Here is a 15,919-nt window from a genome sequence, read left to right on the forward strand (position 1 = left end):
TAAGAAATACATTTTGTGATTTGGCTAGCATTTTAGTAACATTTCATTCAAAGTTTGTCTGTTTCCTTGACTAGATATAGGGTTGGTATGAAGCCAAAAAAATCTAAAGGTTAAATTTCCCATTTGTTTTATTTTCTTGAATACTTTTTTCAGTTATTTGTTTAAAGATAAAAATCACTGCACCTTGGTCAGGAAAATCACAAATAATATCTTATAAATGTAAAAAAATAAATATATTTGGATTCACTAAAGTTGCAAGTTACAAAATTAATATATAGAAATCCCTTGTGTTTGTATGTACTAATAACTAGCAGAAAAATAAAGTAATAATCCCATTTACAAGTGCATCAAAAAGAATAAAATGCCTCGGAATAAATTTAACCAAGGAGGTGAAAGATCTGTACTCTGAAAACGATAAGATGTTATTAAAAGAAATTAAAGATGACATAAATAAATAGAAATATACACCATGTTCATGGATTAGAATATTGTTAAAACGTCCATATTACTCAAAGCAATCTACAGATTCAATGTAATCCTTATCAAAATATCAGTAGTATTTTTCACAGAACTAGAACAAATAATTCTAAAATTTGTATGGAACTGCAGAAGACCCCAAATAGCCAAAGCAATATTGAGAAAGAAGAATAAAGCTGGAAACATCACAGTCCCAGATTTCAAACTATATTACAAAGACATAGTAAACAAAATAGATGGTACTGGCACAAATGGAACAAAACAGAGATCCCAGAATAAAACCTCTACATTTATGGGGTCAATTAATCTAGGAGAAAAGAAGCAAGAATATACAATGGAGAAAAGACAGTCTCTTCAATAAATGGTGTTGGTAAAACTGGAAGCTACTTGCAAAAAAAAAAAATGAAACTGAACAACATTCCTACACCATACACACGAATCAAGTGAAAATGGATTAAAGACCCAAATGTAAGACCTGAAACCATAAATCTCCTAAATGAAAACATCTCTTGGTCATTGGCCTCAGCAATATTTTTCTGGATGTCTCCTCAGCCAAAAGAAAGAGGCAAAAATAAACAATTGGGACCACATCAAACTAAAAAGCTTTTACAGAGCAAAGGAAACCATCAACAAAATGAAAAGGCAAGCTGCAGAATGGGAGAAGATATCTGCAAATGATATATTTGATAAGGTGTTAATACCTAAAATATAAAAGGAACACATGCAACTCAAAAAAAAAATCTGATTAGATAATGGGCAGAAGATCTGAATAGATATTTTCCCAAAGCAGACATATAGATACCTAACAGACACATGAAAAGATGCTCAACATCACTAATCATCAGGGAAATACAAATCAAAACCACAGTGAGATATTACCTCACACCTGTCAGAATGGCTAATATCAAAAAGACAAGGAATAAGAAGTGCTGGCAAGGATGCAGAGGAAAAGGAACCCTCAGGAACTACTGGTGGGAGTGTAAATTTGTACATCCACTAAGGAAAACTGTATGGAAGTTTCTCAAAAAATTAAGGATAGAAATATCGTATGATCGAGTAATTCCTCTTCTGGGTATTTATCTGAAGATAACAAAAACACTAATTTGAAAAGATACATGCACTTTCATGTTTCTTGCAGCATTATTTACAATAGCCAAGATATGGAAGCAACTTAAGTGTCCAACAATAGAGGAATGGACAAAGATGTGTTATACACGTGTATTACTCAACCATTAAAAAAAAAGAATGAAATCTTATCATTTGCAACACGGATGGATGTAGAGGGTATTATGCTAAGTGAAATAAGCCAGAAATAGACAAACACCATATGATTTCACTTATACATGGAATCTAAAGAGCAAGACAAATGAACAAACAAAAGCAGAAACAGATTGTAAATACAGAGACCGAACTGGTGGTTGCCAGAGGGGAGGGGATTGGGGGATGGGCAAAATAGATAAAGGGGTTTAAGAGATATAAACTTCCAGTTATAAAATAAATAAGCCATGGGGATGAAAAGTGCAGCATAGGAAATATAGTTAGAAATATTGTGATAACCTGGTATGGTGACAGATGGTATTTACACTTATCATGGTGAGCTTTTTGTAAAGTATATATTGTTGAATCACGATGTTGTACACCTGAAACTAATACAATATTGTGTGTCAATTATACTGCAATTTTAAAAAAATTTTAAATAAAAAGATAAAAAAACATATTTCATAAGGCTAGAGCTGCCACAGATAGTGATTCCTTTGACGGATCTGGGCAAAGTAAAATGAAAAGCTTTTAGAAAGGATTCAGCATTCTAGATGCCACTAAGAATATTCATGATACAAAGGAAGAACTCAAAATATCAACATTAACATGAGTTTGGAAGAAGTTGATTCCAACCCTCATGGAAGACTTTGACGGGTTCAAGACATCAGTGGAGGAAGGAACAGCAGAGGTGGTGAAAATAGCAAGAGAACTACAAGTGGAGCCTGAAGATGGGACTGAATTGCTGTGAGCTCATGGTAAAACTCTAATAAATGAGGAGTCGCTTTTTATGGAGGGGCGAAGAAAGTAATTTCTTGAGATGGATTCTACTCTTGATGAAGATGCCAGGAAGACTGCTGGAAAGCAACAAAGGATTAAGAATATTAAATAAACTTAGTTGATAAATCAGCATCAGTGTTTGAGAAGATAGACTCCAGTTTTGAAAGAAGTTCTACTGTGGGTAAAATGCTATCAAACAGCACTGTACTTCCAGAGAAATCATTCATGAAAGTAAGAGTCCATCAATGTGGCAAACTTCATTAGTGTCTTATTTTAAGAAATTACCACAGCCACTCCAACCTTCCACAACCACCACTCTGATCAGCAGCCATTAACATCAAAGCAAGACCTCCACCAGCAAAAAGATTTCAACTTGCTGAAAGCTCTGAGGATAGTTGTATTTTTAGCAATAAAGTATTTTTAAGGTACATACATTGGGTTTTTTAGATATAACGATATTACATATTTATAGACAGTATACAGTATAGTATAAAAATAACTTTTATGTGCACTGGGAAACTGAAAAATTCATTTGACTCACTTTAGTGCGGTATTTGGTTTATTGTGGTTGTCTGGAACCAAAATTCATTATTATCTCCAAGGTATGCCTATACATGGAGTCATATGGTATATACACTTTTGTGTATGGCTTTTCATTTATAAGATTCGTCCATGTTGTTGTGTGGCATTAATACATTCTTTTTCATAATTGGAGAGAAATCCATAGTATGAATATATTGCAGTTGATGTATTCTGCTGTTGATGAACATTTGAGTTGTTTTCATATTGTTAAATAGTACAAATAAAGATGCCTTCAATATTCTTGCCTACGTTTTGATAAATATAAGTACTTATTGCTGTTTGGTATATACCTAAGAGCAGTACTGCTGGATCATATGATATTTATTATTTTAGGGTTAGTAGATACTGCCAATTTTCCAAGGTCATTGTCCTGATTTATATTTCCACAAAAAATTTAAGGGAATTCCATTTGTTTCACATTCTCACAAACACTTGGTATTGTTCTTTTATTTGAGCCACTCTGATGAAGGTGTAGCAATCTTTTATTATCATTTATATACACATTTCCCTTTTGACTGAGCACCTTTTTATATGCTTATTTTACATGCTGGTAGTCATTTGGCTATCCTGTTTTGTAAAGTGCCTATTGGGATCTTTTGCCCACTTAAAAAATTGAGTTATCTTTTTCCTATGATTTGTAGAGTGAATCGGTATACCAGTTGGGTCCTGTGGGAGGCAGATACCAATATGAAAGGATCAGTGCAAGAGATAATATTGGGGGCATGAAAGAAAAAGGGGAGAGAAAGAAGGAACAAGCAGGAAGAGTCTTCAGATACAAGTCTGACACTTGTGAAAAGGGAAATGGAAGCATTGGATAGGAATAGAATCAGATTGGGGAGCCTGGGTGGGTCAGTCGTTAAGCATCTGCCTTCAGCTCAGGGCATGATCCCAGGGTCCTGGGATCAAGCCCCACATAGGGCTCTCTGCTCCGCTGGGAGCCTGCTTCTTCCTCTCCCATTCCCCCTGCTTGTGTTCCCTCTCTCGCTGGCTCGCTCTTTCTGTCAAATAAATAAATAAATAAAATCTAAAAAAAAAAAAAAAAAAGGAAATGGAATNGTGTACATCTCTAAGAAAGTCTCAGCCAGCCCAGGAAGGAGCTCTGACATAACGACTCCCCACAGAGAAGTCCTGTACTGGCTAGAGATAGCAAGCCCTTGTCCCACGACTGTGTTCATAATCAGCTAGGTGCTTCCAAGGAAACAAGTGGCCTTGGCTTGCAAGCTGAGGTAAATCCTCTCTAGAAGGGAGATCTGAGCAAAGTAACCTCATGGATGCCACAGAATTCTTTATCAGATTTATGTATTGCAAGTATCTTCTCCCAGTATGTGGTTTGCCTTTTTATTCTCTTAGTGGCACCTGTTAGTTAATTTTAATTAAGTCCAATTTAACTATCTTTTCTTTGGTAGTTATTGCTTTTTGTATAATGTTCAAAGAAGTCTTTGCCTTTCTCAAGGTCATTAAGGTATTCTATGTTTTCTCCTCGAAGTTTTATGACTTTGCTGTTCACATTTAGGTCTATGATCCATTTTAAATAATATTTTGGGTATGGGTGTAAGTTGGGGTCAGCTTTTATTATTTTCCAGATGACAGATTTGTCCCAGCACTAGTTAATGAAAAGCCGTCCCTCCCCTCCACCACCTGCAGTGGAGATGGTTATTAACAAGAGACTGTATATGTATGGCTTTGTTTCTGGATTTTCTAATCCAGCCCATTATTCTATTTGTCTATTTTGTCTCTACTGTCTAATTTTTCTAATTCTATTTGTCTAATTACACTGTCTTAATTGCTGTAGTTTTATAATAAATTTGGATATCTGGTAATGTACATTCTTCAGCTCTATTCTTCACTATTGGCTTGGCTATTCCAGGACTTCAGCAATTCTACATACATTTGAGAATCACCTTGTCAATTCCAACAATATGCTAACGTTTCATTAAACCTATGGATTCATTTGAGGAGAACTGACCTTTAAACAATATGAAGTTTTTCAATCCATGAACATGGCATGTCTCTGGGGAGGAACTTGTAAGCAGGGGGGAAGAGCAAGAACAAAGGCAGATAGATAAGAAACAGCATGGCTTATGGAATATGAAAAGCTACGAAGCTGTTCAATGAGGTGGAAATGCACAAGGCATGGAATGCAGAAGATGAGGCTGAAGAAAGAGGTCTGATGTGCATTCATACAGAAAATTCAAGCTGCAATGAATTTGAATAGGTTTGAATGGCTTTCAAAGGGGACAAAAGTATAGGTGGGCATAATAGTTAGGAGACCATTCCAGGAGTTTAGGTGAGATATGATGAAGCTTCGAACAATGGCAATAAAGTAGAGAAGAAATGAATTCACATTTTATTGGTGAAATCTGCAGGACTTTGTGACCGGATGTTGTGGGGTAGATGGGAGATGCTGAAAGTCAAAGATGGCTCCCAACTTCCTGACCTGTGTCTGGGTAGATGGTGGTACAAGAAATATGGGGTTAGAGCAAACTTGGGAGAAAAGATGTTGAGTAGGTTGAGTTTGGGATGCCTATAGGGCTCCCAGGAGAGGGGTACCTGGCACAGAGTAGATACTTGTTGAGCTGAATACTAACAACAACTGGGGGCCCTTGAGGAAAAACAACGTGTGCTACTCTTTTTTATAAGCCCCAACAACTAGTTGCTTATCACCTCTACAGTAAAAAACTTTTTCCCCATCATAAGTCCCCCTAAAATCAAAATCACTACTTACCTTTGTTGTTTTTAGTCCATCCATCACCTTGCCATGTAATCTTTCTTTTTAAAAAAATTAAGCATATCTTATACAACTAAAATATTTTAACTTTTCAGATATTTGAATCTTTCAAAAGGGGGTTCAGCTCCTTTAAAAACTAGTGAAGGGGGGGTACCTGGATGGCTCAGTTGGTTAAGCATCTGACTCTTGGTTTTGGCTCAGGTCATGATCACAGGGTGGTGAGATCCAGCCACAAGTGAGGTTCAGTACTCAGCAGGGAGTCTCCTTCTCTCCATCTGCCCTGCCCCCAGCTTGTGCTTTCTCCCTAAAATAAATAAATCTTTAAAAAACGTAAAATAAAGGGGCATGCCTGGGTGGCTCAGTTGGTTGGGCTTCTGACTCTTGGTTTTGGTGGGGGTCGTGACCTCCAGGTTGGGGGATCGAGCCCTGTGTCAGGTTCCAGGCTCAGCATGGAGTCTGCCTGGGGTTCTCTCTCTCCTTCTCCCTCTGTGTGCCACCCCCTCAGCTTGCACGCAGGCACATACACTCTCTCTCTCAATAAATAAAATCTTAAAAATAAATTTTTAAAAATTTAAAAAATAAGAAATAGTGACAGGGTTAAAAAAAAACCCCAATCTTTATAGAGGTGAGCTAGGGGCACCTGGGTGCCTAGTTGGGTATGCAGTTAAAGTGTCTGCTTTTGGCTCAGGTCATGATCCCTGCTCAATGGGGAGCCTGCTTCTCCCTCTCCCTCTGTGCTCCCCTTGCTTGTGCTCTCTAGCTCCCTCTCTCCTTCTCTCTTTCAAATAAATAAATACAATCTTAATAAAAATAAAAAGGGAAGATAATAAAACCCACAGCTTAGTCATGTGACAAATAAAAATAGCCCTGGAAGTAAATATAAACATGCTGTCCTATCAGTGAGATTTAAATAAGTCAGAGTCTTTGAAAAATAAAAGATAAAACCTCATTAATTCAAAATTCTGTAGTTTTACTAAATCTCTTTAACTGCAACTTGTGATTTTATAGATTGGAGTGGTTTTAGAACTGGTCTGAAGTCTGAAACTGGGAAAGACTCTTGTTTGGTCCAGAACTCTTCAGTAAACAAACATTATTATCCCCTATTAAGTTCAAGAGGCACCTAAAACCAATCGGTTTCTGGAGGTGGAACATAAACAAATACATGCAAAATATTCCCCATTCCTATTTGTCATTCACCTTCCTAATGGATTCTTAAACATCTCTGCTCAGTTCTCCCTGACAGCTCTGACATTGGGGGTTGTAAGGGTAAATACAAGTCCAAAAATTAAATTTAAAAATTTCCCTGGTACCAAAAAGGACAAGAAACTTAACCTCCTTTCTTTCCATTCAGCGATTTCTCTAGAAAAATCAAAATCGTAAACGATTTCTCTCTTTGACATGTATGTACACCTTAAAAAAAGCTAAGTAAGCCTCTTGCCAATATTGAATCCCCCTAAGGTCTTTCTTGGGGGCCTTTTAGTTACCTCTTTGAAATGCAAATATCAAGGAAGACAGCATCCCACCTCCCTGTCTTTGTGGGAGTTTAAACCCCAGCTTTTGGCTTCCAGATGTAACTTATTATTTTTTCCTTTGGATAAAGACAACAGATGTGTCATAGATTATATCCGCCTGGCTACATTAACAAATGAGATTTTTTTTTTTTGGTCTTTAAAATCTCTTCAGTACATCACAGTATGTTTTAATGTTTATTCAATAATAAAACGGTTTCATTGTTTTCTACTTTTTGTGGAGGGTTTTTATATTAGGAGATTTTATTTTTAATTATTTCCCCAACTGGGTCCTTCAGTTTCGGCACTTGTATTCCCTCTCCACACTTGAGGAAGTATAGTGGAAAGAGCATGGAGTTAGACAACCCTGGATTTAATGTGCTTTTCTTTTTACCAGAACTCAACTTCTCTGAAGTATTACCTTTTTTTCCCCCTCTGAACTATTACTTAACTTCTCTGAACCCCTATTACATCATCTATAAAATTAGAATACTATGTTATAAATGAGGCAAATAAACTGACACACAGGAGATTCTTAACCCATGAAAGAAGCAAAATTATACTAGATTCCCTCAACACACTAAACTTTCGTTCCACTCCCCCTTTCCTCGTGGGTATCTGTCAAATCCCGACAGCGTTTCCCTCGCTAATCCTCAGCACACTGCGTTATGACGCAACGAACTCGCAGTGCGGATCTTAAAGAGTTTAAAAAGTTTTAGTAGGTAAAGTACGTAAGGTTGACAGAGCCCTCGCAGTTCAGAGAGAATGGGGGAAAATCAGACTGCGGGGGTCCCCAAATGCAAATACGTGAATTACAAATGAACACAGGCGCCAGCGGCTTCCGCACTTCCCCTGCAGGGCGCACCGGGACCTCAGCGCTGCGCCGCCCGGCGGCGCGGGGGCGAAGATTTGCATGTACGAAATTGGGAAGAGGGGGAACCACCCATCGAAAACCCCGGGCCGCCGTCCCTTCGGGGCCCGGGAGAGCCAGCCCCACTTCGCCGCCCGGCCCGCCCCCAAGTGGTCCCAGGCGGCCGGCCCCCTGGACGTCACCACACCCTCCCACTCGCTCCTGAACTTTAAAACACGCGCCTAAGAACAACCTGGAGGAGGGGGATTTCTCCGGAGTCGGCGGCTTTCGCACGCTCGGGACAGTCACCGCCCGGCTCCCAGCGTTCCCTGCGCTCCCGAAAATCCCGCCTCCCGCTGCCCCGACCCAGTCTCAAAGTCCCTGGGCGGCAGGGGCGGGGCGCGGGGCACGGACGGGGCGGGGCGCGGGGAGCGGGGCACGGACGGGGCGGGGCGCGGGCCCCAGGGAAGGCGGTGGTGCGGGGCCTACGTCAGCAGCGGGAAATCCCCTTCCCGTCAGGCTGCCTGCCTCCAGCCGGGCAGGCGCTCGGTTCTCGCGGCGCTCCGCCCCCTGCCCCTGGCTCCCGCACCGTGGACGGCCGAAGCCGGGTGATCCGGATCGCGAGAATTAAGGGGGTGGGAAGGTGTGAGCCGCAAACCCAGAGGAGGGCGGGAAGGAGGAGGAGGCCCCGGGGGTGGTCAGGGGCACTGGGGGTCCCGCCGGCAGAGTCCCTTCGCCGCCGGACCGACGCGGGCTGATTGTGGCGGCCTCGGGTCAGGACACTTGGAGCGGGCGGCGCGGTGAGCGGAGCCATGGCCTCGGGTGAGTGTCACCGGCGCGGGTCCGGACTGCGGGAAGAAGCTCGTCCGGGGGTCTTGCAGCTCAGTGTGTCGGGGTCTCGGTTTCGGTTGTGCGCGGTCTGTCTTTAAAGTCTCATCTGGCAAATTGTCAGCCTTTAAAAAGTTACCTGGTTCAGGGTTTGCGTGCGAAATCAAAGTCACGCTCTGTAATTTGATGCCATTGTAATAGCCGGAACTTTAGAAATTCCCAACGACTTGATTTTTAGGATTAGGGAAGTAACATGAATCTAAATGAGGACGGAGAGTTCTCGTATTTAAAGATTGATTTATATTGAAGTGGTGGTTTTATGTTTTAGAACAGGAATGAAGAATCATCAGACCTCAGGAGTGCTCTCCTTTTTTTAGCTTAATTTCATCAAGTCCCAGGACGTGATCGCTGATGTGTTGACAGTTGTACAAAATGTGGTGCGGCTTTAAAAGTCACCAGTGGTACCTTAACAGGTCTTAAGTGGAAATGTTGCTTCAGCAAAGTGGATTATTTCTACTATAAAGCGGGTACTTTCTACTTTACGGAGAAGTCTTTTTTTTTTTTTTTTCTTTGTTGGAAGGAAGGGGGAAAGGAGTATTATTATATCCGTGCTTTAAAATAGGGGTAGAAACGAAAACTTTACATCACTAACGTAACAATCTGTTTTCAGTTAATAGATGCGTAGACCTCTTGCTTTGGGGGGGAAACGAGTTTACCAAGAAACAAGTTAGAGGGCAGGGGAGGGAGTCTCATATATATAGCCGTGGGTTAGATCTGCCTGTAACCTAAAGGGAAGTAAATCAATTCGACTGTGTTCGAGTTGGACCTTTACAGGATTCTGGCAAGGCTCACGGGGCCCTTTCCCGGCAGGCGGAGCAGCGTGAGCAGAGGCAGGGAAGCCTTATAGGATTAGTTAGCGCTGTGCAAGGAGGCTGAAGGTTGGGGGGGGACTTGTTTATGCTTGACCCGCGTCCTCACAAGACTCTGGTTCAGTGATCCTCAGAGGCTGATGTCTAGCTGAGAAGAGGAAGTAGAAAGCATTAAAGGATTTTTTTTAAGGGGTTGAGCAGAACAATGCCATAGCTACTGCTGTAGGCTGAAAAGGAAATTGGGGTGGTTCACATGACATTTGATTTCAGTTTGTCTGTGGTTTTTATGTGAGAATACAAGTGTAGTTTAAAATATTTCAACTTTCTCTTTATCCACTTCAGTGACCCCAAACTTTCAGATAATTTTCTGTATTTATAATTTAAAAGCACATCTAGATTAAAAGTGCAAAGATGATCTGAAATATTTGGCTAATTTATGGGTTGACAGAAAGATTTTGTATGAAAGTAGTAAAGAATGGTAAGCATTATAAGTAAAAAAATGTCAGACTGCTAGCAATTTAACGAAACTTCATTAATATGTGGCATGAGTGTAATACTTCTAATTCTTTTAAAAGAGAGAAAAGAGCCATTTCCATAGAGGGTAACATAAGACCCACATCACTCAAAAATGTGATACAATTTAAATTTGTTTAATGGCACTATATTTTGTGCTGTTGTGAGGACTGATTCCTTAAATCGAAGGGGAAAAATTTTTAAAGGAGTGGAAAGTTATAGGGTAATTATCTTTTTTTTTTTTTTAGCCTTTTCTGGAGTTGCATTAAAATGGGACTAATTAAAATATGACAAGTTATTTAAATTGTAGTTTAGTTGTTTGAAAACTGCCAAGGAAATTTTTAAAAAGGAGTCTGGGTGTATTTTTCTTAATCACTTATAAAGGCCTTAGAGAAAAAGATTCCGTGAATTATAAATTCTTACCTGTTTCGAAACAGTATTGAGCCGAAAGAGTAATAGGAAAAAATTTTTTGCTTAATTAGTTATCACTGTCTAGTTTAGATTATTTGTAGTAAGGTAGGATTAAAACCTCAAAAAGTATTTTTATTGATTACCAGGCACTTAAGACCATTTCTTCTTTTCTCACCGGATGTCATATGTAAATTGGTATGTGTAGCTGGATTTGTTATCTGTAGAATGTAAAAGTAACATCATAATCTCATTAGCAAAATTATTTAAGTACCATGAGTAACTGGGAATTTTATATATATATGTATATACACATATACATATATCTATACATATATATAATTCTAAATTTTGTTCAGGTAGATGACCAAATTAATTATTTAGGATTTCACAGATCCAGTTCTATTAAGCTGTCTTTATTGGGGTTTTTTTTTTTTTTTTTTTTTACACCTTTTNTTTGACACCTTGATTTCTGTCTTTCGACACAATTAATTAGCACAGGTATTGTTAAGAAAAATGTTCCCTGTCCCATGTAGGGTATGCATAGGTAGTCATTACTCTTGTATATTTATGATTCTGTTTTGTTTAATGTAAGTAAAATTAGCTATTTTATGTCTGAATTTAAAGCTTCTCATTATTCCTGTAAAAAGCACAAAATATTCTTATGCACACGTAGCTCTGTTTACTAGTAAGTATGGTAAAATATGTTTTAAAATTTGATAATTGATTTTTATTCACAGTTTTCTTCAGTATAGATCTGTTGTGTCATATAGGAAGTACATGAAGAAATTGTTTTTGTAAACCACACTACTTCCAACTCTGTGGTGTGAATTTCAAGAGAACTATAAGTATTTCTCTTGAGTAAGGGGAAAAAAATCAGTGTAGGTATGATGCAACTTAGTCATTAACGATAGAGCTGGAAGCTGGAATTGACAACTAAAGCAAATGACTTTTTTTTAAGTAAAAGACTACATACTATAAACATGAAGGCTGTTTCCGAAATCCCGTACGTGCAATTGTAGAGACAACAGCTGTATAAAACAATTGTTATATATGATAGGGGGAAGGGAATGAGTGAGTGAAATGGCTAGGGAGGAATTGTGATGAAACAATATTGGGAACATCTGGGGTGCGTGTAGTATCTTTCCCAAATACAATATAAGAGGCTCAGAATTTCCTTTTGTTCCATCCTTCTCTCATCTGTGTTCTTTGCATATGATTGGGTTTGTAGGCACGTGACCCAAATACTTGCATGGGACATACTTACACTAAAAAAATTTTTCTTTAATTCATTTTTAAATAGGCATCCTGTAATTTTTATTTTAAAATCTGGCAGTCTTAATCAAGACAGATGAGTTGGTACTGCCATTTATTTTTAAGTTGATTAAATACCTGAGTAATCTGGGACAGATTTTAAATATTTCTCTACTTTTTCATCCTGGAAGTTAAAATTTTTTTCAAGATTCCCTCTCCTCCCATCGCAGTGGAATCTCTAGCAGTTGTCAAACTCTTGCATCTTTTATTTACCTTATGGTGCGTACATCAGCCAAATACTCATCTGAAAACTCCCTTACTTGGATGCTTAAGACTTATTTGAGAGTCAGCCTCAGATATTGGAATAAATCTGGACTTCAGCCCATAATGAACCTGGTTTTATTCCAGTTCTACCACTCTGTGATATAAAAATGGGAGTAACTACTACAACATCTTGTTTTTAGGAACAACAGAGACAATTCATGCCATAAATGTTAGCTTTCTTATGTAGTGGAGCTGTTTGGAGACTCAAACCTCTAGGAAACAGGAGCTACTAGAGGTAGTTGGCACTCACTATTGTTTGAGTATCCTGACATTCTAGAATTCTGTGAAACCTTAAAAACCTGTAATAATAGACTAGAACAGATGCTAGATAATAAGTAGTCTTTCAAGAATATATGAGAATGTCCATTTACTTTTGAAACAATTTGAAATGGTTTTCTGTATTTTTAAACTAGCGGAGACGAATTTGACAGTGATGTTTGGAGGCAGTGTATCTTTTCTCCTTTGTCCACTTAAATGATAGTAAACATTCTGAAAAGAAAGTAAATCAAAAATTTCTTAGTAGATAGACCATGTGTCCTTTTGCTAATTTGATTGCTATAAGTTATCCTTCATTTGATTTCTTTTGCAACTTCTGTGTTAGTCTTTTTCTATCATGTGGGAATAGGCTTAAGTTTTCATTGCCCCTTTGTTAATTGAATGCCATTCTATCGATGTGAGAAATGGTAACTCTAAATTTTGATCATAATTAGGAAGAAATGGAAAAAGTGTGTCTTAAGGTAAAGAATCTTATCACCATGATTCAGTTGGGTTCCTAGGTTTGAGGAATGATGAATAGATCTTATTTTCTTTTTCTCCAAAGTGAGTGAAAGTGATACTTAGAAAAGTATATATTGTCAGCTCCATCTGCTCCTTTGGCTCGCAGGCAGTCTGTTATCCACAACTTTGCGAGAGAGATGCAGTCTGCAGTCAGTTATTCTCAGCTGTGGTGTTATTTGCTTGCATATTGTAAGAAATGTTACTGATGATAATTACAATATTAATTTTGCAAACAATTTACCTTTTAAATAGATCAGTGTGATTGAAGGCTATCCCTATCATAATGCTTTTTTCCCTTGCTTATATTTGGCTAAGCTTTTTAGGGTGGGAGAACAGAAGAGTTAAAATCGTTAGGATTTAAAAAAAATAAAAAGTTGTCAGATTTCCTCTGCCTAGTTTGTCTGTCACCCGGTTCATACTTGTACCTGAATTTTTGGATTGCTTCTCTGAATATGTGCATTGTTTCTGCTTCTTTATGTTTTAGGGCAATGGTTCTTAATCAGGAGTGTGTTAGAATTGCTTAGAAGGCTTTTTCAGAGATATGTCGGGGCTTTAAAGATTTCTATTTCTATTCAGCAGATCACAGGTGGGATCAGGGCATGTATGGTTTTTGAAAAAGCTTCCAAAGTGATTCTAGTATACACCCCCACCATGAACTATGTTCCAGGAATTTCATTGGATCTAATTACTCACATTTCTATACCAAGATGCATTATCTTCTTAAACTAAGTTGTATTTGTTATAAGTTATTTGCTCTAATCAATTACTGTGACTTACCCCCAGCTTTTTATGCTTTTTTTTTTAATTTGATCCATTGGGATCCCAGCTATCATATTTGCTAATATTGTTCATAATTTCTTTTTCTTACAACTTCATAATTTTGAATTTTATCATCTATAAAATGGGATAATAATTCCTGTTCTGTTTTTATGAAGATTAAAGTTGAGAAGATCAAATGAGAATATATATGTAAAAGTACTTTAAAACAGTGTTATAATTACTGTAATTAATATTTTCCTGAACAATTAATGCTGGTTCCCGATGCTAGCCATAAGGTTTTAATGAATGTGTTTATTTCTGACAATTGAGGGTCCATTTTTAACTTTTATTTCAATGTAATTTTTTAATCTTAAAAACTCAAATAGCACTCTTTTTTGCTTAAGTGCAAATAAAAACATAAATATATCTTGCAAAAATTTTAGCTGTATTTGAAATGTTATTCTGGTCTGTATTAGCATTTTACAATATTGTTTAAAATGTAGGGGTCAATCCCAGCTTTGCATAGTATTGGTTAAAGAAAAGTACAGTAATCAACTTGCTTAGAACCACTTCGAAGAAATTTCAGTACTTTTCAAAACTGTAGTGATTTGAGATAATCTCAGTTAAAAGTACTTACTTATTTTCCCTACAATTTTCTGATTTACATTTTACCTTCTTCCACTCCATACAAGACTACAGTTCAGCACTCTATCTTCAGGAAGAATGGCACTTTAAAACACAGTTCCGAGGGAGGAAGTCACTGGTACATTGTACTGATTGTACGATATAAATGATTTATAGCTGGGAAGTATTTTTAAATCGTAAATACAGATAAATTAGACTATGAATAGGTATGAAGAGTAGGAAAGTAGAAGAAATAAAACAGCGAGTCTTCCGTAAATTATAGTTGTTTGGAATAATTGTCATAAACAAAATACTATGATAATTTGGAGGAGGGAGAGATTATTTACAGCTGGGAGAATGTGAAATATTATAGTAAACTATCCCTTGGTTGATATTGAGACTTTTTACCAATAAAGAGCTTGTACAATAGGAAGAATAGATTTCAAAGGTTTTTTAAGTACTTGATGTTATATGATCATTAATATTTGTCATTTTTATAACTTCCTATCTTTAAAAATTCTTTAATCTTTCAACAACTGCTTTTCTGTTCCTTTGTCTATAGACTTTTTTCACAAACACTTTCTAGTTTAAGGAAGCATTGTGTAACCAATGAAATATTTGAAAAATCACTATGAGCCTAGCACTTTTATTCACATTCTTCCCCCCAAAGTTAGCCACTTACCATTAATGATGTAATTCTCTGTCAGCTTCCCACCAAGACACCTTTAAACAAGTAGTGGGCAGGGATTTATTTGACCTTTAGTTAAACCACATAAATTATTTAGGATATCTCTTAAAAAATACTGTTGAGTATGTCAAACTATTGAAAGGAAAATGCACTTTCTTTTAAATACTCCTGCAACAATATATAAGGATGTGAAATATTTGAAGCTGAAATGTGAATTTGAGTTATTCAAAATATACAAGGCTATATAAGTATGTGACATTGAAATATTCATCTGCATACCTTACATTTTTCAGTAAAATTAAAATAAGTATTATGAATGTGATTAAGTTAAAGTCAGTTTTCCCTGGCCCTAACAATAACTTTACTCCGTAACCCAGAGTAGAAACTGGAGCCTCAGTGATTCTGCATTTGCTCCTAACCCTAATGTTCAGTCAGTCACCAGGAACTGTCAATTTTATTGAAGTAATCCTTCACTCCTGTTATCACTACTAGATGTCAGACATGCCCACAGTAATGTCACACAGCCTCTAAACCGATCATACTTTCTCCTTTCTTTTCAGTCTTGTCCACTGCCACCAGAATTCTTACTCTAAAATATCAGTCCAATCCTAAGATTCCGCTGCATAAAGCCATTCATTGATTCTTTGTCACTCTTGGAATAAAATCCAAATCCCTAATGTACTCTGTACTTTA

The 15,919-nt window shown here is 37.6% G+C and overlaps 1 protein-coding gene and 1 long non-coding RNA gene across 4 annotated transcripts in view; one reads left to right on the plus strand and one right to left on the minus strand.

Moving 5' to 3' along the window:
- Nucleotides 1-8,584, minus strand: part of LOC109490888 — a 43,840-nt gene extending 35,256 nt beyond the window's left edge. Inside the window, exon 1 of one of the 2 annotated variants that reach the window (XR_004624913.1) lies at nucleotides 8,436-8,581. This is a non-coding gene — a long non-coding RNA (uncharacterized LOC109490888). Of the gene's footprint in view, nucleotides 1-8,435 lie in introns of both variants that reach the window. The other variant, XR_002144233.2, reaches the window with a different exon arrangement.
- Nucleotides 8,585-8,754: 170 nt separating this feature from the next.
- REL (REL proto-oncogene, NF-kB subunit) overlaps nucleotides 8,755-15,919 on the plus strand; it is a 33,211-nt gene continuing 26,046 nt past the window's right edge. The window contains exon 1 of one of the 2 annotated variants that reach the window (XM_011234709.3): nucleotides 8,755-9,004. In XM_011234709.3, coding sequence (XP_011233011.3) covers nucleotides 8,995-9,004 — 10 coding nt within the window. In that variant the 5' untranslated portion in view covers nucleotides 8,755-8,994. The remainder of the gene's footprint in view (nucleotides 9,005-15,919) is intronic. The other variant, XM_011234710.3, reaches the window with a different exon arrangement.

Source organism: Ailuropoda melanoleuca, chromosome 4 (genome assembly GCF_002007445.2).
Source record: "Ailuropoda melanoleuca isolate Jingjing chromosome 4, ASM200744v2, whole genome shotgun sequence".
In the NCBI taxonomy this organism is placed as follows: Eukaryota; Metazoa; Chordata; class Mammalia; order Carnivora; family Ursidae; genus Ailuropoda; species Ailuropoda melanoleuca.